General features: G+C 35.2%; 2 protein-coding genes across 11 annotated transcripts in view; both read left to right on the top strand.

Annotated features, from left to right (window-relative positions):
* Nucleotides 1–19,099, top strand: part of LOC137620495 (proteoglycan 4-like) — a 160,473-nt gene extending 141,374 nt beyond the window's left edge. Inside the window, exons 2-7 of one of the 7 annotated variants that reach the window (XM_068350665.1) lie at nt 6,950–9,674; nt 10,270–10,460; nt 10,962–11,113; nt 12,006–12,168; nt 14,159–14,211; nt 14,949–19,099. In XM_068350665.1, the coding sequence (XP_068206766.1) occupies nt 6,950–9,674; nt 10,270–10,460; nt 10,962–11,113; nt 12,006–12,168; nt 14,159–14,187 (3,260 nt within the window). In that variant the 3' untranslated portion in view covers nt 14,188–14,211; nt 14,949–19,099. The remainder of the gene's footprint in view (nt 1–6,949; nt 9,675–10,269; nt 10,461–10,961; nt 11,114–12,005; nt 12,169–14,158; nt 14,212–14,948) is intronic. The other 6 variants (XM_068350664.1, XM_068350666.1, XM_068350667.1 and 3 more) reach the window with 6 other exon arrangements.
* Nucleotides 19,100–21,459: 2,360 nt separating this feature from the next.
* The window catches only part of LOC137620496 (uncharacterized), a 50,329-nt gene continuing 49,335 nt past the window's right edge, over nt 21,460–22,453 (top strand). For 2 of the 4 annotated variants that reach the window (XM_068350674.1, XM_068350671.1), the window contains exon 1: nt 21,674–21,846. The gene's annotated coding sequence lies outside the window, so the exon portion shown is untranslated. Of the gene's footprint in view, nt 21,587–21,673; nt 21,847–21,972; nt 22,101–22,453 lie in introns of those variants that run through there. The other 2 variants (XM_068350672.1, XM_068350673.1) reach the window with 2 other exon arrangements.

Genomic DNA, 22,453 nt, shown 5'->3' on the forward strand with positions numbered 1-22,453 from the left:
CAACAGGGGAATATTTGAGAGTGTTTATGATCGTGGCCATACCTCAAAGGTCGGTCCATACTTTTAACTTTTAACTTTTCAATACTTTCTCGACCTAACCTTGCCAGTAACTAAAGACAAGAATTTGTTTTTTTTATCCCCGAAGAGAAAAGTTTTTTTTATTGTTGATTTTGTGTGTATGTATGTATGTATGTATGTGTATATATATATATATATATATGTGTGTATATATATATATATATATATATTTATATATATATATATTTATATATGTATATATATATATATATATATATTTATATACAGTAATATATATATATATATATGTATATATATATATATATATAATGTGTGTATTTATGTTTGCTTATTGCTTATATATATATATATACTGCATGTATATATATATATATATATTTATATATATTGTATATATATATTATATATATATGTGTGTGTGTATTATGTATGTATATTTAACGTACATCCACACACATTACACGCATATTGAATAAGAGAAAGGCATAAGTTTGAGTACTGCTAACAGCAAAATTTGAAAACTAACATTATATATATATATATATATATATATAGACATTCATTTCCCATCACGAAAATCACCGTGTTACAACACTTACCTCTCTTCTGGTCTTTCCCTATTCTTGCTGTAACCCAATTCTGGTGATGTTCTCTCACCATTGTTATCAAAAGTGATGACATTTGTTAAGATTAAATTACCAGTTTGGCAGATGTGAAGCAATTGATACAAGATTTTATTATTTAAGCTGTAAAAATTTAATTTCTTTTCATATTACTTTTACTATGAATCCAATATTTTAGATATTATATTTTTTAAAAGGAGATTTGACCATCGGTCATCCAATACTTTCTCTATGAATTCATCATCATCATCATCATCATCATCATCATCATCTCCTACGCCTATTGACGCAAAGGGTCTCGGTTAGATTTCGACAGTCGTCTCTATCTCGAGCTCTTAAATCAATGTTTCTCCATACATCGTCTCCCACTTCACGCTTCTTAGTCCTCGGCCATGTAGGTCTGGGTCTTCCAACGTTTCTAGTGAATTGTGGAGCCAAGTTAAAAGTTTGTTATTATTATTATTATTATTATTATTATTATTATTATTATTATTATTATTATTATTATTATTATCATCATCATCTCCTACGCCTATTGACGCAAAGAGCCTGGTTAGATTTCATCAGTCGTCTCTATCTTGAGCTTTAAATCTACTTCACGCTTCTTAGTCCTCAGCCATGTAGGCCTGGGTCATCCAACGCCTCTAGTGCCTTGTGAGTGCTTTGTTAAAAGCAAAACTGAGCATTGCTCATCCAAGCATTATCGGACGTTATGCGCTCAAGTAAGAAAGATCCAAGGTCAAGTTAGGTCGTAACGGCTTCTGCTCATGCGCGTACATTGAGGTCACGTGATTTGGATGTAGTATGGAAGTTTGGTTGTTCAATAACCTGTGATATATAAAAAAAGGTTGGATGATATTCCGATGTTGTTGTTTTTTTTTTTTTTTTTCAAGGTTGGTCTGCGTACCTTGTTTATTTAGAGATTTTCGCCTTTTAAACTAATGAATGAGATTAAAAACAATGTTTTTGTTCTCATTAAAAGCTGGTTTTCTTTAATGTTTTTTTATATTATTAAAAGATGGTTATCTTCAGTGTTTTTATATAATTAAAAGTAAGTTGTCTTTCATGTTTTTAATCTCATTAAAAGTAGGTTTTCTTTAATATTTGTAAACTCATTAAAATTAGGTTATCTTTCACGTTCTTAATCTCATTAAATGTAGGTTGTCTTCAGTGTTATAATCTCATTAAAAGTAGGTTATCTTTAATGTTTTTAATCTCATTAAAAGCTGGTTGTCTTTAATGTTTTTAATCTCATTAAAAGTAGGTTGTCTTTATTGTTTTTAATCTCATTAAATGTAGGTTATCTTTAATGTTTTTAATCTCATTAAAAGTAGGTTGTCTTTAATGTTCTTAATCTCATTAAAAGTAGGTTGTCTTTCATGTTTTTAATCTCATTAAAAGTAGGTTGTATTCAGTGTTTTTATATAATTAAAAGTAGGTTATCGTCATTGTTTTTATATTATTAAAAGTAGGTTGTATTCAGTGTTTTTATATGATTAAAAGTAGGTTGTCTTCAATGTTTTTATATGATTAAAAGTAGGTTGTATTCAGTGTTTTTATATGATTAAAAGTAGGTTGTCTTCAATGTTTTTATCTCATTAAAAGTAGGCTGTCTTCAGAGTTTTTATATGATTAAAAGTAGATTGTCTTCAATGTTTTTATATGATTAAAAGTAGGTTGTCTTCAATGTTTTTATCTCATTAAAAGTAGGTTATCTTTCATGTTCTTAATCTCATTAAAAGTAGATTATCTTCAATGTTTTTATACAATTAAAAGTAGGTTATCTCCAGTGTTCTATAAGCTCATTTAAACTAGGTTATGGGTTACGGGAGTCAGTGAATGTGGTTTGTAAGGGAAGGTTAAGGCAATGATCTTCAGCAAACGAAAGTGAGAACGTTCTCACGTGTCATGAGAACTGAAAGAGATAAAAAAATATAAAAAAAACTTAGTAACGATACAAGTGAAAGTCACCATATTGAGACAAGCTGATAGATAGAGAGATAGATAGATAGAGTGGCCTCTTTTTCCATTTGAATGTTTCTTTTCTCCAGTTTACATTCGAAAGTTGAGATGTGATGATGATATCACATTATGGGTGATGGGAAAGTTTTCATTCTTATTGTTGCTGAAATTTATTGTTTTGTTTACCCAATGTTCTATGTTGCTTTTGTTTTGTTATCTTGTATTAAGATGTTTATGTTCCTCTCTCTCTCTCTCTCTCTCTCTCTCTCTCTCTCTCTCCACACACACACACACATATATATATATATATATATATATTATATATATACAGTATATATATATACAGTATATATATGTATATATATATATATATATATTTATATATATATATATATATGTATATATAGTATATATGTATATATGTATATATATATATATATATATTGGTGATGGTGGAAGACTTTTGTCTGGTCGCTGAGCTAAGCCTGTCGAGAGAGAGAGAGAGAGAGAGAGAGAGAGAGAGAGAGGGGGTGTTGGTACCCACACACGCACGCACACGCATACACGTTGGAAATAGAAGTGAGAGAAAGGTACATTTTTTTTAGTAACCAAGGAAGCAAGACTATAGCATCTTCGGACCCCCCCCCCCGCCCCCCAAGCCAAAAGAGAATGGAAGATGGACAGAGACTATACGCCGTAAGAAATCTACATATTTATGACGAAACAAACTATAGCCCGTGGACGTCTTGTAGACAACAAAGACACCATTGTTATACTAGGGCAGAAGATGGGTCTCTCTCTCTCTCTCTCTCTCTCTCTCTCTCTCTCTCTCAGCCTTTCTGTGTATTAATAGGTAGTAGCTTGGCCACGGCCACGGCCACCCGTTGAGATACTACCGCTAGGGAGTTATGGGGTCCTTTGACTGGCCAAACAGTACTACATTGGATCCTTCTCTCTGGTTACGGTTCATTTTCCCCTTTGCCTACACATACACTAAATAGTCTGGCCCTATTCTTTACACATTCTCCTCTGTCCTCATTCACCTGACAACACTTGAGATTACTAAACAATTCTTCTTCACCCAAGGGGGTTAACTACTTCACTGTAATTGTTCAGGGGCTACTTACCTCTTGGTAAGGGTAGAAGAGACTCTTTAGCTAGGGTAAGCAGCTCTTCTAGGAGAAAGACACTCCAAAATGAAATCATTGTTCTCTAGCCTTGGGTAGTGCCATAGCCTCTGTACTATGGTCTTCTACTATCTTGGGTTAGATTTCTCTTGCTTGAGGGTACACTTGGGCACACTGTTCTATCTTATTTTTCTTCCTCGTTTACATAGAGGCAGATAGTAGTATTCTTCTTTTCCAGTTAGGGTTGTAGCTTGGCGCGTAATGGTAATTGAATATTCGAGATTTTATCAAGTTAAACTTATTATTGGCTACATTAACTTAATGGTTTATTAAATATGGTATTTCTAATATTATATGTACACACATACACACTCCTCTTGTTTTTTTTTTCCTGTTTTTTATAGTTTATATATGAAAGATCTAATTAAATGTTGTTACTTCTTAATATGTTTTATTTCGAATTTTTATTACTTCTCTTGCAGTCTTTTTATTTCCTTGTTTCTTTTCCTCACTGGGCTATTATTCCCTGTTGGACCTTTGGGCTTATAGCATCTTGCTTTTCCAACTAGGGTTGTGTATATATATATATATATATATATAGGTTCATAGATGTTATTATTATTAATGCTAGTTAAGCTACAACCCTAATTGCAAAAGGAAGATGCTATAAGTCCAAGGGCTCCAACAAGGAAAAATAGCCCAGTGAGGAAAGGAAATATGGAAATGAATAAATGATAGGAGAAGTAAGGAACAATTAAAATAAAATAGTTGAAAAACAGCAACAACATTAAATGAGATATTTCATATATAAGCTACAAAAAGACTTGTGTCAGTCTGTTCAACATAAAAGCATTTGCTGCAAGTTTGAAATTTTGAAGTTCCATAAAGTTATAATAAAGAGAGAGAGAGAGAGAGAGAGAGAGAGAGAGAGAGAGAAAGTATTTATAGACTTTTCATAGACCTTGGTCTTAACAGCGGCTGAAGTATTTATAGACCTTTTATAGACCTCGGTCTTAACAGCGGCTGAAGTATTTATAGACCTTGGTCTTAACAGCGGCTGAAGTATTTACAGACATTTTATAGACCTTGGTCTTAACAGCGGCTGAAGTATTTACAGACCTTTTATAGACCCTGGTCTTAACAGCGGCTGAAGTATTTATAGACTTTTTATAGACCTTGGTCTTAACAGCAGCTGAAGTATTTATAGACTTTTATAGACCTTGGTCTTAACAGCAGCTGAAGTATTTACAGACATTTTATAGACCTTGGTCTTAACAGCGGCTGAAGTATTTACAGACCTTTTATAGACCCTGGTCTTAACAGCGGCTGAAGTATTTATAGACTTTTTATAGACCTTGGTCTTAACAACGGCTGAAATATTTATAGACTTTTATAGACCTTGGTCTTAACAACCCAACTACAGCAGGTTTGCCTCCATCGTCAATGAGTACACTCCGGAAATAGAATTATTATCCACAAGAATTCTCAAGAAAACCCAGCTCAAAACAAGACTGCGAAGACATTATTCGATAGATAACATTATTTATGTCTTTCTTATTATGTATTGTGATGTGTTTTTTATCATGAGAGTGAAAGGAAGCCATCTGTGTTTGATAAGAAGAACATCCTCTTTCTCTATCTCTTTTGTGTATTGTGTACAGCATAAGCATACATTTTTATTCATAGTTACCTCATCACCACAAGCACATATATGTTTATTACTGTGCATAAATATAAATGTATATTTATATATGCATATATATGAGACAGTATATGATTGTGTATATTTAATGAGCTATCAAAGCTAATGAGGTTTACAGAATAGCAAAGGAGTTTTTGATGGGACATTGATGGGGTCCCCGAACAATAATAACAAGAAGTACCCTTTGCTACGTGGCCAGGGACCTCTCATCAAAGTTCCTACTCCATCTTTATTGGACATTGCACAGGCGTCATTTTACATCTCAAGAGAGAGAGAGAGAGAGAGAGAGAGAGAGAGAGAGAGAATTTGGGATGTCTCAAAGACGTTTAGTCATCCGCGGAGACTCCATTTGCTCTTTGGTAGAGCGATTAAGTTTAAGCGTTTAAAGAGTTTCTTATGATCTTGTCTAACTTATTCTTGAGAGAGAGAGAGAGAGAGATGAGAGAGAGAAGAGAGAGAGATACAAGGATTTTGGATGTCTCAAAGACGTTTTAGTCCATCCGCGGAGACTCCATTTGCTCTTGGTAGAGCGATTAAGTTTAAGCACTTGAAGAGTTCTTATGATCTTGTCTAACTTATTCTTGAGAGAGAGAGAGAGAGAGAGAGAGAGAGAGAGAGAGAGAAAAAAAAATTTTGGATGTCTCAAATGACTCCATTGGCTCTTTGGTAGAGCGATTGAGTTTAAGCATTTAAAGAGTTCTTATGATCTTGTCTTACTAGAGAGAGAGAGAGAGAGAGAGAGAGAAGAGAGAGAGGGAGAGAGAACTTGCACAGGAAGTACCAGAGTGGCCCACTGAATTGGTAGATCAAGGGAGACATTGCTGACAAAATGAAGAAGGAAATGTATGATGAATTTTGGTATGGATGAAGAGAAAACTGACACAGGACAGAATTCACTGATTGAACTATGTAGTAGGTATATGATAAGCAGCTCTTCTAGGAGAAGGACACTCCAAAATCAAGCCATTGTTTTGTAGTCTTGGGTAGTGCCATAGCCTCTATTCCATAGTCTTCCACTGTCTTGGGTTAGAGTTCTCTTGTTTGAGGGTGCACTTGAGTACATTATTCTATCTAATTTTTCTTCCTCTTGTTTTGTTTAAGTTTTTATAGTTTATATAGAAATATTTATGTTTATGTTGTTACTGTTCTTAAAATATTTTATTTTTCCTTGCTTCCTTTCCTCACTGAGCTCTTTTCCATGTTGGGGCCCCTGGGCTTATATCATCCTGCTTTCCCCAACTAGGGTTGTAGCTTAGCCATTATTAATAATAATAATAATCATAATAATAATAATAGTAATAATAATAATATCCTCTTTTTTATGTTGGGGCCCCTGGGCCTTATAGCCTCCTGATTTCCCAACTATGGTTGTAGCTTAGCAAGTAATAATAATAATAATAATAATAATATTAATAATAATAATAATAATATGTTTTTAGTTGCATTCCTTAATACCTTTAGAAACTTGTATTATTTTCTCACCTTTTTCATTTCAGTGTTGACGTTGTTGCTGGTGTTGGGCGCGGTGACCTGTTCTCCGGTACCCAGCAGTTTCCCTCCTCTCTCTGACAGCGCCCATATCGAAGTAACGCATGAAATCCGCCATGTAACGTACGAAGTAAGCGAAGAAGTCAATGAAGCAACCGCATCGTCACACATCATCCCCTCCGACGTACCACCTGAGGAGGACCCTCCTATTCCTACAGTTACCACTCCTCACACAGCCCCGGAAGAACATCCCCCTCAGGATGACACCGTCGCAGAAACAGAGTCCGAGAGTGAAATCTCTGAGGAAACAGCACCAGAAGAGATCAGCGTTGGCGAGGAGGCGAATACTGAGGAGGAGGAGGAGGCCGAGGTAACACAGGAGGAAATAGAAGAGCCTGTTGACAGTGAAATTAATTTAGAACATAGTGAATTGGTACCTGAAAACAGCCAACAAGAAGATGGTGGCGAGCTGATAGTAGAAGAAACTGATGCAACTGTCGTAGCCCCATCAGAAAACCCAACAGATGGCACTCATGCAGAACAGGTCTCTCAAGAAGAAAATGTAGAATTAGCTGAATCTGAACCTATCGTACCAGTCGAACCAGAAGTTACAGATCCAGTTGAACCTGAACCTACAAGCCATGTTGAACCTGAACCTACAAGCCATGTTGAGCCTGAACCTACAAGTCCAGTTGAACCTGAACCTACAAATGCAGTTGAACCTGAACCTACAAATGCAGCTGAACCTGAACCGACAAGTTTAGTTGAACCGGAAGCTACAAACCCAGTTGAACCTGAACCTGAACCTACAAGTCTAGTTGAACCTGAACCTTCTAGTCCAGTGGAACCTGAACCTTCAAGCTTAGTTGAAAGTGCATCATTTGTGGCCGAACTTTCAGACTATGCTGAGCTGGATTCTACGAGCCACGTTGAAGCCGAACCTACTAGCCAGGATGAAGCTGACCCTACAAGTCAGAGCGAAGACGAACTTACCAGTCTGGTCGAAGGAGAACCTCTAAGCGAAATTGTAGATGAAGCCACAGTTCCATTGGATGATGAACTCGTAAGTTTAGATGAAGCAGAACCTACAAGTTCAGATGATTCAGAACCTACAAGTTTAGCTGAAGCCGAACCTACAAGTTCAGATGAATCAGAACCTACAAGTTCAGCTGACGTAGAACCTACAAGTTTAGATGAATCAGAACCTACAAGTTTAGTTGAAGCGGAACCTACAAGTTCAGATGAATCAGAACCTACAAGTTCAGATGAATCAGAACCTACAAGTTCAGTTGACGTAGAACCTACAAGTTCAGATGAATCCGAACCTACAAGTTCAGTTGACGTAGAACCTACAAGTTCAGATGAATCAGAACCTACAAGTTCAGATGAATCAGAACCTACAAGTTTAGCTGAAGCAGAACCTACAAGTTCAGATGAATCCGAACCTACAAGTCAAGTTGACGTAGAACCTACAAGTTCAGATGAATCCGAACCTACAAGTTCAGTTGACGTAGAACCTACAACTTCAGATGAATCAGAACCTACAAGTCAAGTTGACGTAGAACCTACAACTTCAGATGAATCAGAACCTACAAGTTCAGTTGACGTAGAACCTACAAGTTCAGATGAATCCGAACCTACAAGTTCAGTTGACGTAGAACCTACAAGTTTAGTTGAATCAGAACCTACAAGTTTGGTTGAAGTAGAACCTACAAGTTCAGTGGAAGATGAAAATGCAAGCCAGGATGAATCAGAACCTACAAGTTCAGTTGACGTAGAACCTACAACTTCAGATGAATCAGAACCTACAAGTTTCGTTGAAACAGAACCTACAAGTTCAGATGAATCAGAACCTACAAGTTTAGTTGAAACAGAACCTACAAGTTCAGCTGAATCCGAACCTACAAGTTTAGTTGAAGCGGAACCTACAAGTTCAGATGAATCAGAACCTACAAGTTCAGTGGAAGATGAAAATGCAAGCCAGGATGAAGAAGCAGCTACAGATGTTTCAGAAGATGGGGATTCTGATGTACCTATCAGTGAAGATCATGTTTTTACTGGTGAAGTTTTTGAAGAAGTCCCCTCTCAGCATTCACAGGAGTCAGCGGATGGTTCGGAGTTCTTGGAAACCGTAAAGAGATCAGACGACGCTGTTCTGCCAGTTCACGAGGAGGCCTCACAAGAGAGTTCCAATGAAGATGCCGTGGCCCCGAAGGTTGAAATCACACGAGAATCTCGAGTGTATATTGATTATGGAGAGCCTCATGAGGAAAAAATTGTACCCAAACAACACGATAGTCATAAAAAAGAAGAATCAAAGCCAGTCAACAGTGGCTTGGAAAGTATGAGCATGACTTCTCCCACTCCAGAATCTCTTCCTGATGATGTTCTTGATGTTGATGACTTAGAAGACGAAGGTCTTTCTGAAGAGTACCCAGAATATCCAGAAGAAGCCGTCCTTCCCGATCTTCCAGAGTTGGATTCACGGGAAGACAATTCCACCCTGCCAACTGATGCTGAAGAACCTGATGTTGTCCCAGATGTTGTTATCAATCCTCCTACTTCAAGCGTCGCCCCATTACCGAGTGAAGAGTTCACAGACAGCTACAGTGACCCTCTAGAAGAATCTGGAAATCTCCCAGATTTTGACGTAACTCACGAACAACTACCGTCTAAAACTTATCCTGTTCCTGAAGAGACCCAGCTCATTCCTGAAAAGACACAAGATCATACGTAAGTATACATTAATTAGAATATAATTAGCTTAGAAGCCCCATAAAGTTGTAAAATTCAGATTGTAGAAGCAGAAGTATGATTATTATTTTTTAAATTATTCTCTAGATAATCAATGTTGATTTTAATCAATTATTAGATCTGAAAGTAGATGACTCTTTCTAAAGAATTTAAGGTCATCATTTGTTAAGCTAAACAAATCACAAATTGAGCTAAGAACTGGGATGCTGTATATAATTTGGCCCACAAGCACACAATTATGTACTGTACCGTGAATTAAATACCCTATATTTCAAAATCTCTTGTTGAAGTGCTTAAATTTCTGTCTTTTATGAGAAGAAATATCTATTAATTATTATGGCGACCTGGGAAGGTCGCTTGAGCCATCAATCTAGGGCATGCTGGGAAACAAGAGTGGTCAGTTTCGCGCACGTGGGGAGGTGGGTTGGGAGGATATAGGCCTGTTGGGGGGGAAACTGGTCGTAGATCGGCACTCTAGGGGTTATTCTATACATTGGTTAGTGGTAAGTATGTTAGGAAAAATACAATCTTCTTAGAAATTGTCATTTTTTTTAAGACAATTATTTATTTACAGAGGGGAATTGACTGAAGGAGATTCCAGTGACCTAGCAGCGGGTGACCATAAGTTGGAAGTAGATTCTGGTATTCCACGAGTCTTACTACCACAGCAGGAACAGATAAGCGCAGCTGCCCCATCAGCGCTCACACCAGGGTGTATTGTAGCTATCGTCTTCGGTGTCCTCATCTCTTTAGTTGTTATTCTTGGTAAGATCATTTAAAAGAGGCGCGCGTGGTAGGTGTCGGTGGGGTAGTCCAACTGTGTTCGCTAGGGCCTGTCACGGCCCTCCCCTTTGATGAAGGGATTATCTAAATGGAAGACAGCCTGTGAATAGTGGTTTTCACACGCCCTTGTTGTATACACGACACCCACAAGGTGATCGCGCGAGGGTAGTAACCTCTGCATTCCATGCGTTTATCTTTCTCTAGTATATTTGGAAGATTTATATTAGAAAAGTGTAAAGAAGGACCCTTTTCACCGGGCGTCACAGGCCTCTTCCCAGAAATAGATTTTTCCTTCGTCAAAATCCCTTTTATGATTATGTTCATTTCAGTATCAAGCCATTCTGACATTTCAATTTACATATTTCTAGAATACTTTGCTTATAATGAAACAAAAAACTTTTTTGTAAAGCTTACAAAGTGTAATTCATTATTAATAAGGGTTGATTATGAATTAAGAAATACAAAAGAATCCTTTTCCAACAGGTGTCGGTGGGTTTATGATTTGGCAACGCCGCATGCAAAACCGTCCCAAAGTCCTGGGCAGTGACCACGGCTATGCAGGCTCTGACTCTGGTGGCTACATTGATGACCAGGTTCGCGTCTCCTATGTCAACTCACAGACTGACACTCCTAAGGTACAGTCACTAGCAACACCTTGGGGCTCTTGATCACTCTTCAGGAGATTTTATAGACTTGAGATCACAGATCTAAATAGAAAATCTCTTCTGTTTGGTATTTGGCTGAGTTCATTGAATTACTTCACAGTACTATCAATGAATCAACCTAATAACTGAGCATTAGAATTAGAGAGGTCAAAAGTGAGCACAGTCTATGGATCTCGTTCTGTTGTGGGCCCCAAGAAGCCATAGATGGCTTGTTGCTACACATTCAGTAAAATATTTTGGCACCTGTGGTTCCCCTTAACACTTTCAACACGGTTTTGCCAAAAAATCCACAAGCACTCACACTAACACATTGCATGATTGGATGTTGTAGTATATTAGTTGATTTCTTAGTTTCATAAATCATTTAAGAATTATAGAAGTGTGCATGTGGTAGTAAACACATACATGAAGGAAAGAATGCTTAGCAGATCCATGGCAATCACTTGTTTCGAGTTGTCTTTAGATTTCTATAATAAACGTGCTTCCTTTCATTTTGAATTGTGTCTGCCATTGCTCTGCTGTGAGGATAACAGGCTTCATTTAAAAGCATTGACTTTACGTACTACATTAGTCAAAATGTCTGTGTATCTAGAAAGCTTCCTGTAGTACAGTATTGCTGCTTTGCATCATTCTATTTTTTTTTACAGATATCGCAGCAGTTTTTTTTTTTATTTACTTTCAGTGATACGTCATTTAGGAAGCAGTGCAGCGACTCATTTAAAATATCTGTTCATTTGCATGACGAGAGTTAGTTTAATCTGATATTTACTTTGTTTTTTAGAATTTTCTTCCCTTTTGTTTAGGATTTCTTTCATTTAAAACATATATGTGTAAGATTTTCTTTCCTTGTACTCATATAAAGGGTAATGTATCGCAGGGACCTACCGGACAGCAGGTTTTCATTCGACTCAAGAACCTGAAGCCTTCAATGCCTGCTAGTGCAGCAGGGATGCTGAAGTCTTTGCCCAACATGCCCAAGATATCGCCAATGAATATGCCCAATTTTAACCAGTTCATCACTAAGCGTGAGTGGGAAGAGGCTGTTTCCCCTCATCCCACATGTAGCAATATATTCCCTACCTCATCCTTCTTGACATAAGTCCAAAGTAACATCTTGCTATGTCAGCCCCACTTATGTTTAATATCGGTCCATCCAGCTCTTTAGAATTTCGTAGGCTACAAGAAAAAACTCCCGTTTTTATGGTACTTGACTAGCTTTTAGGCGAAGGCCATTTATAGACGTTGCGTATGTGGTGCTTTATGTTCTGTACTGTACCTCTTGCAGACACAATTCAAATTATGTCATGTAATGTAGCTGTATGTACAGTAGTTACTTTACTTTAATGATTGATATCATGTACAGTATACAGTATTAGTGAAGCCTGTATGAGTAGAGGGAATAGATTATTAATTTAGTGATTTGGTGGTAAATTTTTATCATGCCTAGTAATTTCATAGGTGTCTACCCTTAAACTAAATTATTAGTAACAGTATTGATTAATATTTGACTCGCATACAGGTGGTTATTGCAAAACAAAAAAGGTTTTCACTATGGAAACATTAGAATTATATAGTTACCTTACCAGTAACCAGAAATCATTTGACCAGTTGCACGTACTGGAAAAATCAGTATATTACTACTATTACTTGCTAAGCTACAACCCTAGTTGGAAAAGCAGGATGGTATAAGCCGAGGGGCCCCAACAAGGAGAATAGCCCAGTGAGGAAAGGAAACAAGGAAAAAAATATTTTGAGAATAGTAACATCAAAATAAATACTGTAATTCTTATATAAACTATGAAAACTAAATAAAACAAGAGGAAGAGAAATTAGAATAGTGTCCCTGAGTGTACCCTCAAACAAGAGAACTCTAACACAAGACAGTGGAAGACCATGGTACAGAGGCTATGACACCACCCAAGACTAGAGAACAATGGTTTGATTTTGGAGTGTCCTTCTCCTAGAAGAGCTGCTTGCCATAGCTAAAGAGTCTCTTGTACCCTTACCAAGAGGGAAGTAGCCACTGAAAAATTACAGTGCAGTAGTTAACCCCTTGAGAGAAGAATTGTTTGGTAATGTCAGTGTTGTCAGTTGTATGAGGACAGAGGAGAATCTATAAAGAATATGCCAAACTATTTGGTATATGTGTAGGCAAAGGGAAAGTGAACCATAATCAGAGAGAAGAATCCAATGTACAGGTAGTACTGTCTGGCCAGTCAAAAGACCCTATAATTCTCTAGCAGTAGTATCTCAACAGGTGGCTGGTATATGTATATGTACGGTATTTGTTGGGATGCTCTATAGAAATTACATATAGATTTCTGGCTGTAAACGATTGAAACTTTGTTGTTTTTGTGATTAGATCGCATAATTGCAGTCTTCTCCTTTTACTTATATGTGTGAAGCTGTTTACCTGTCACATTCTGTGCAGGTTAAACCACAAATTGGTCAAGCATAGAAAATCAAGTCGTCTTAAGACTCGTTTTGAATACATAAGTCGAGTTAATCTTTATCCATTTGCTTTTATCCCTTTTTACTTTATCCATTTGGCAATCCTGTACAGTTCATTGTTTTAGGTAACTAAGTAATTAAACTGTAGTTACAAAATTAATGTGCAGTACTGTAGTTTCTAAGTTTCTCAACTGTTGTAAATATTTTGCCTTATGATGACTTACTATATCTTGATTTTTATTTTTATCTTTGAAAACTATTAGTTTTCTGGTGCATAAAGGAAACTTAAATGTCTTCCAACCATATTGTATATATATATATATATATATATATATATATATATATATATATATATATATAGGCCTATATATTGAATTGTGCACATGCTTTATAAAGATTATACATTTTCTTTGATAATGTAATGTTGCTTTGTAATGATTTTCCCATAGTCATATTAAAAATCGAAATATTGAATAGCTTGGCATTTTTATCACTTAAGTTACAACTCGCAAACGTAAAAATTCTTTGGTTAAGGTTCTAATGCTTATGATTCTGTGATTGCAGTGAGCGAATACATATTCATTTACACCTAAATCTCCCAGGATAATTGCAGCGATGTAAGTAAACACAACAAAAACTGACTTGAACACCATAGACATAAGAGAGCTTCGTTGCTTTTGGCTTTCTTAGACGGTATGAAAATTATCTTTAAGCCGAATGAGTGCACCCAACGTATTACGTATTACTTTGTCAGTACATGCACAGTATTGCCCCCTCTTATCTTAACATAGAAATATGATAAAAAGCACAATTGTTTGTTGTAAAAAGATTGTCTTTAAGCAAATAAAAAAATTGGATTTAGACCAGATGCAGCAACAATTGTTGAAAAACACTGGAAGCTGATGAAAAAAAAAAATATGGTTACTAAGCAATCTTTATTATATGGTAGTCTGTAGAACAACAGAAGATGAGTTACTAAACTTTAAGTTGTAAACATATATCTGTGTATAATGTATATACCAAATTATCTTCAAATATATTAATAAGTATTTTTAACATCTTAAACAAGAAAAATTTAAAACTAGAATCATGTTCTTTGTTTATAGTAGGAATTATCGCATGTATTTCTTAAGAAATACCGTATCCTTCATTTTTTTCCCTGCCATATCATTCCATAATCAATTTTTTTATGCCATCCTCTTTTCAGTTTATGTGGTTTACAAATTTGTCATAGAAATGTGCAGAAAACACAACTATGATGCTACTGATGTTTATGCTCTCATTGCATACTTTTGTTGTTCATCAGTGTCCTTATTTCTTCTTGTTAATAATGAGAATCTTTTGTCTTCTGCAGGGGAGTCCGGAGGACCTAATCAGCTTGGACAATGATTCCTTTTTAAACAGCCTCGAATCTATGACCATTCAGAATTTGTGGACAGACAACATACGGCATACCAAGTTGTAGCCAAAGCTGTGTGACTGAAGTGTATTCTTCACTAGTAATAACAGTAGTTGCTGACTGTAGAAAAAAAAAAGACTGAACAAAACAAAGAGAAAGTAAACAGTGATGGTTTTGGGTGTTACCATATCCAGACATAATAAACTTCGTGGTGCACACGCGTGTGTCGACAGAGACTATTGCTATGATGTCCTGAGAAGCATGTTCATTTGTATTGTTAAGTGTCCTACCAGTATTTTCAGCAAAAAGGAAAATAGAAGTATATTGCAAGTGATGCAAATGTCAATAATGAATTTTGAATATGATTATTCTGATGTATCCTTTTTAATTGTTGAGATTACTGTATTTTTCTTTTGTAAATCTGCAATAGTTTACATGTTTGGATTGCCACGGAAAGTTTTAAATTTGACATTCCAGATGTTGAAAGAACAAGGTAAAAGTAATTACAGTAGTGCAGCATATACAGTTTATGTATATACAATTTTGACGATCTAAATTCTTCTGAAAAGGTAATGCTTACGAGCAGTTTAGGCAAATGTAAGGAGAGAAAAATTATTTCATGGAAGTGACAACTCGAAGGTGAAATGGTTTGCTAAGGGCATTTAAGAAAAAAGACAGCCCAGTGTGTAAGTGATGTAATGTTCAGTGTTAGAATTTTCACTCTCCAAATTTCGTTGTAAATCTGAACAAGTAGCTCAGAAAAAAACTTTGCTTTTGTTGTTAACCACTTCACTTGCCCTCTGTCTTCCAGGGGTCAGGAATAGACTATTCTAGGTGTATACTAGTGGTTCCCAAACTGTGGTCTTTGTACTCCTGGTGGTCCAGTTGAAGGCCCTGGCGGGTCCGCAACAAATGTGTCTAGCACTATATAACACCAAGGCCCGCATTGAATACTGTGCAGGAATCATCAAACCCATCCATTACCTTTGACATAATATCTTGATTTTGAGTGTCTGAGGTCCTTGACTGAAATCATATCTGGGGGTCCTTGGCATGATCAAGTTTGGGAGCCACTGGTGTAAACAATGGCTTATGTTGATTAGAAATCTGCCCTCTTGAATAGAGAATCATTTATATAAAGAACTTATTAAAACATTACTAAACATCAAAGTACACAACGTCGATCATACCTGTATACAGTTTAATGTCATGTTTTACTTTCCTGTATCAAATAATATTTGAGTCTGCATTTAAATAGGATATTTGCATAACAGCAACTTTCTTGGAATTCTTTTGCTATCAAACGGTTGCCAAATCTTTAAGAATAAATTTCTGCAGCTTTTCTGCACCAGTGAAAGTCTGATGTTTGGCTAGAGAGATTGTGATACATATAGAGATATCAGACAAAGCTGTTTTCTAATGTGAAAGCTTTTTATTTGCACTTTTGCTTCTTTCCTATTTTAGGTATGGTCATACTTTTAATTTCCTATTCAAATATCTTGGTTTTTTTGCTGCTTTTTGTTACTATTTATTGTTAAAATTTTGTGTCAAAATTTTGGTATTTAGCTTTTTTACTTTTATGTGCATCAATTTTTATCAAATTTAATTTCGTCAATTGCGTTATGTGCTAGTTATTCTGTCAGAATTGGTCTTGAGATCTATTTTTATATTATTTTTCTCTCTCTCCTATTCTGGAAGTTTAGGCGATAAGATTGAGTGAATGTATGTAGTACATAGGAACCGATAAGTACCTACCTAAATTATAATGGAGAATGAAGAATGATCAATTAATCTATATTAAGTATTATTTATAAAAGATAAAAAGTCAATAAAAACCAAAATTACTCTTCCAGATAAAAGTACAGTATTCATAACATAGAATATTAAGTACAGTAGTCTTGTTATCTAGAATATAACTTGTCCAGTGGAGGGGAAACAATTGTGATTTGTGAAAGGGGAATGTTTGAATACCTTTGTAAATCTGTGTTGTGAAATATTTTGCCCAAGAATGTACAGTAGTTTCCAGTAAATGCTACTCAATGGTATACAGAGCCAGGCTATACTGTACCTATTTTGGGTGCACCTCACATATTTCAGGAAAACTCATGGTACTAAAACTGCCAGCGCAAGGTTAGTCGGTTAGTCAGAGTTGTCAGACTTACGCTGTGTGGTAATATACAGTTTCTTATTGGTAGAGATCTTTATACAATACAGTCTATACACAGTAATATATATATATGAAGAATTTATAAATAGATATCAGATGTACAGTTTTAACGAAGTTCAACTCCCTCGTGTTAGCTGTAGCTGCTGTCGCTGTATATAAACAATGCCTATTATTTTGGATGAAATGTTATAACCTTTGTATACAGGAATGTATGTGCTTCTGTAATTATTGTGATTTTTTAAAAATTACAGCCTCACTGAGAGGACATTTGGGATGTTAACAGTACCCCTCTAATCATTGAGCTAGGACACCAAGTACTGTTTTTTTTTTTTAAGAATAGTATCAGGTATTTTAAAACTTCTTGCCATTCCAATAGGTAATAAATGATTACCTTTTTTTAATTCAAACTTAATCTTAGGACATTTTTATCGCTAAAAAAAGGTTTCGTTTAATTTGTCAGTCTGTTTAGTGTGAATCATTTTGTTTAAGGCAGATATCAATTGATTAGATATTGTGCCCTTTCAAATCTTCCAGAAAATCATAATTGTGAATCTTATCTGTTTACAAATATTGTGTGGGACATTGGTATGAACTGGATACAAAACAAAAGTTGATTTCATTGAAGCCCATCATATTTGAAGATAAACTGTCTTCTGTGACATATTTTGTATATCAACCATATATTTTAATATCAGGGGCAGTATTTATTTCATTTCCATTTTATTTATTTCTTTAAGCATTCATAATATTATAGTCAGCCTCTATCATCCTTTTTTTCCGCTACCCATAATCCCACACCACCCAAGAAATGTTAGGACCATTCTCGACCAAATCTATAAATGATCTGGATTCACTGTAATGACTGATATTGAATAATTAATTTGTATGACTTATTGATTTACTTTGTACTGATTGAAATTTGTCGCAAGCATGTTTTCATGAGTAAAGTACTTAGCTTTCTGAATTATATTCTTCAGTTATTATGCAACTGTTACCCAGGGAGTGATATATGCTATGAGAGAATACATTAAAATCTCGTGTCGATGTAGAGTTTATGCAACGTAAAGATATTTCTGAACAGCGCTGTCCCTCATATCTGTCCTTCTACTTTGGATTCAGAGCTTTTAATAAAGATTTGTAGATGCCATGGTCCTGACTGTTGTTGCTGCTGCTACTAACCCGGACTTATCCCACTCAAAAGAAGAACTTGCTTCACTTCGGTGAGTACAAAAACCCCTGGGCTTCGACATGTGATATTTACCCGATCCGATTCCATCGTGTGACATCTCGAAATTTAAGAGACCTTTTCATGTGTATCATATTCATTCTTTTCATCTTCATCATCATCTCTCATGAATTATAGTATTTCAGTGATAGTTTTATTCATTATCTTCATATCCATCCATTTCCAAAGACAAAGTAATTATATGTAAAATATGTGTATGAATATATATACATACAGTATATTTATACCTGTATATGATATGTCTGTGTACAGTGTTTAAAATTGTATACTTACCACAGCAAAAAATGCCCATTTATGTCTAATTGGGATTTGATTGCTCTAATTATATATACACATGAATTAAAGATCGATTATGCAGACAAATAATCAAATTAAGTCCCTGGAAATGATTCATTAATATTCTTTTATGTGTAAACTGTTTTAGGATAATCATGAAGGGAAAAATGTTAGCGTTGCGTTCATGTATTAGTGAGGTACTGAAAAGAATTTATTGTTGTATACACATTGCTATAACATGATTTGGTACCTATATGAAGTTCCTTTGTCACAATGTAGATGGAAGTATTCGATACTGTATTTCTACTGTATATCCTGTTTTCGATGTTAAAACAATGTCCATTTTCAGACCAAAGATGTATAGTTTAGAAATGAAATTGAAAATAAAATATTTGGCCTCATGGGCATTATGCTGTATACCTAGTTTTATTCATCCTTTCTTTTATAGAAGCTGTGAGGTATTATATAGTAGCTATTACTTGAATCAAAGGTTACAAATGCCTTAAAGAAGTACAGTTAATCATCATATACATTATCAGTTGTCCACAGTAAGTGTAGTAATAGTAAATGGTACATTTTGTCTTGTCTCTAAAATTACATATTATGTTGTTACCTAAATGTAAAACAAGGACAACCTCCAGTAATACTCATTCTATCATTTGAACAACTTCATAAAACAAGTGTACGTTTCTTGTGACAGTGACTATTGAGATTGTTTGTTAATGTTGGGTTCTAGAAAATAATTTCTCAAGAACCCAAGCAAGTCAATGCACTATCTATTAGCACTGTTTTTTTTTTTTTTTAATGTGGTTTGCCCATACAGTATTGTATTGGTGGAAGAAAACAATGTCTAACTACAAAAAATTAGTTACTGTAGATGGGAATTTTCACTTGGTTGAGGTTGTATGTTACTTTTAAGTGTAATATACTCACCAAAGCAGATACGGATATTCCTTCTATAAGGCTTTGCTGGATAAATTCTGAACAATAACTGTACATAGCATTGGTAACCCTAAAGTTTTCAAAGCAAACAATTTTTACCATCAACTTTGATTTTGGCTTGGATTTTATATTTCAATACTTTATGGATATTACAACATTTGCTTTCTGGATCAGTACTGGACTTTTAGTCTTTTAATGTCTTTAGCAAGTAAATGACTGGTCTGAGTTAAAAGACCCTATATATATATATCCAAAGTGTCAGTCCTTGCCCCTCTTGTTACTATTAGTATTTTCTTTAACAAGTACTGTTTTTGCATTATTAGTTTAATTATTATTATTGTCATTATTATTACTAGCTAGGCTACAACCCAGGTTGGAAAAGTAGGAGGCTATAAGCCCAAGGGCTAAAACAGGGAAAATAGTCAAGTGAGGAAAGGAAATAAGGAAACAACTGTGCTTTAGTGTACCTTCAAGCAAGATAACTCTAATCCTAGACAGTGGAAGACTACGGCACTACTAAAGACTAGAGCATTTGTGAAATAGTGGATAACACAGGTAAGCCATCATGAATGAATACAGCACATTACATGTATTTAGTCGATACTGAACGCACTGTACTGCTTGAGTTTAAGGATAGATCAATTGAAAATGAGCATCCTACGCTGGAGACCACAGTTTTCCTTTTGAATTCATAACTGAAGTGAGACTTATGCTAACTTGTTCAACATAAAAGCATTGGCAATAAGTTTGAAGCTCTAAAGATCCACCGATACAGCTGCCAGTTAGGAAGATCATTCCGCAATCTGGTTACAGTTGGAATCAAACTTCTGGAAAGTAATGTAGTATTAACCTTATAATGGAGAAGGCAATACTGTTAGAATTAACTGTATAGCTATTACTACATACAGGATGGCACAGTCTGGGGCTCTCTGAATACAAAGGATAGTCGGAATTATTAAAAATTCCCATGCCAGAGGAATGAAGAACAGACTGAATGGCATACTACATATTAATGTCCAGATCAGGGATAAGGAATTTAATTATTATTATTAATTGCTAAGCTACAACCCTAGTTGGAAAAGCAGGGTGTTATAAGCCCAGGGACTCCAACAGGGAAAATATCCTAGTGAGGAATGGAAACAAGGAAAAATAAAATATCAGAGACTTCAATTAATTACAGTCTTTATTATTGGTATTCATTATAACAGATATTTTTACTTATTAACTGAATTGGCTACTGAATTACCTATTCATTACTCCACATGTAGTTTATTTATTTCCTTTCCTCGCTGGGCTATTTTCCCCGTTGGAGTCCTTGGGCTTGTTGCATCCTGTTTTCCAACTATGATTATAGCTTAGCAAATAATAAAAATAATAATAATAATAATATTAATAATAACTACTATAAGCTTTTAAGATTATTTAATACTACGATCAATATGACTCACTTCCGGGTTTCAGGTTAAACATTTCCTAGAAGAACGCTGTAATTCGTTTATTAGAATAACTAACTTTTTTATTTCTATATCCGTATTTTTTATAGAAAAATGGGATAAAACAAAATAGTTTCAAACTGATATTATTTATTTTTATCCAAACTACCCAATAACAACCCCTTGAGATTTTGATACAACTGACTTTTGTTTACCACGCTTCGTACGGGATCACTATTCAACAGTTACATCTTTAGTTTTATGAGTGAAATCATGTTTATTTCAAAGTAAACACCTTAAGTATTATATATCTAAAGTAAATATTCTTGTTTTTATTGTTTTTTATATTTTTGTTAATTGTTATTTATTATCACACAAACTACCCAATAACAACCCTTGACAGTTTTATACAGCTGACTATTGTTTACCACACTTCGTACGGGATCACTATTCAACACTTTCATCATTAGTTTTATGTGTGAAATCATGTTTATTTCAAAGGAAACACCTTAAGGATTATCAATCTAAAGTAAATATACTTGTTTTTAATGTTTATCTTTATATTTTTCTTAATTATTACATTTACTATAGATGACCATATTAGGAAACACGAGATACTATAACCCGCCTGACGCCTGTTGCAATACATGAGGCAATTGCCTTATCGTATCATAGGGATTATAGCTGTGATTCACAACAGGTAGAAGATGGCCTTTTAAGGCTTTTATCAAACTGACTGTCTGTATTGACCTGTGCAGTTTAAAGTTATTGGTTCCTGACGCTCAGGGGGTAAGTTTCGAAGTTCTCGGTTATTGTTGGGCTAATGCTACCGGCATTGTAGGCTAAAGTTACAGATTTGCGTTTACGTATTACGGTTAATCTTGGCTATATTGAAGATTATTTTTATCTATTGGTGTGTATTCTGCTTTTTAACAGAAGTTGGTGGGTAGAACAGTAAAGGTGAAGTGAGTGCTGGAGTCTACTTTAGAGTGTTGATGTGTGCTTTATCAAGCATTTCAGTACCTCTGAAAATTGCTGAAGGGGTATGTAAGATGACAGCCACACGCCACAACGGAGCCTTTGTATATCAGCGGCCAGTTCGGTTTCATTGTAGTGTATTACAGGGCGATGTAACCTAGGAAAACAACTTTTTCTTATAGAAAAAATTACGCTCTCCGAAAATGACACTCGTTCCCGTCGCAAATGAATAGTTTCAGAAATATATATACATCTATATCCTCCGATAATGGAGGACCCCCAGTGGGAACTCGGGGTTTTGGGTGGGGAAAACATACTGGGGAATCGATATATAAACGTAAAACAAGCCTTTTCTTCTCTATACATTACCTTCTTGAAATTATTATAACCGGAGGAAAATACAAAACAGTATATCTGG

This window comes from Palaemon carinicauda, chromosome 27 (assembly GCF_036898095.1).
Source record: "Palaemon carinicauda isolate YSFRI2023 chromosome 27, ASM3689809v2, whole genome shotgun sequence".
Lineage (NCBI taxonomy): Eukaryota > Metazoa > Arthropoda > Malacostraca > Decapoda > Palaemonidae > Palaemon > Palaemon carinicauda.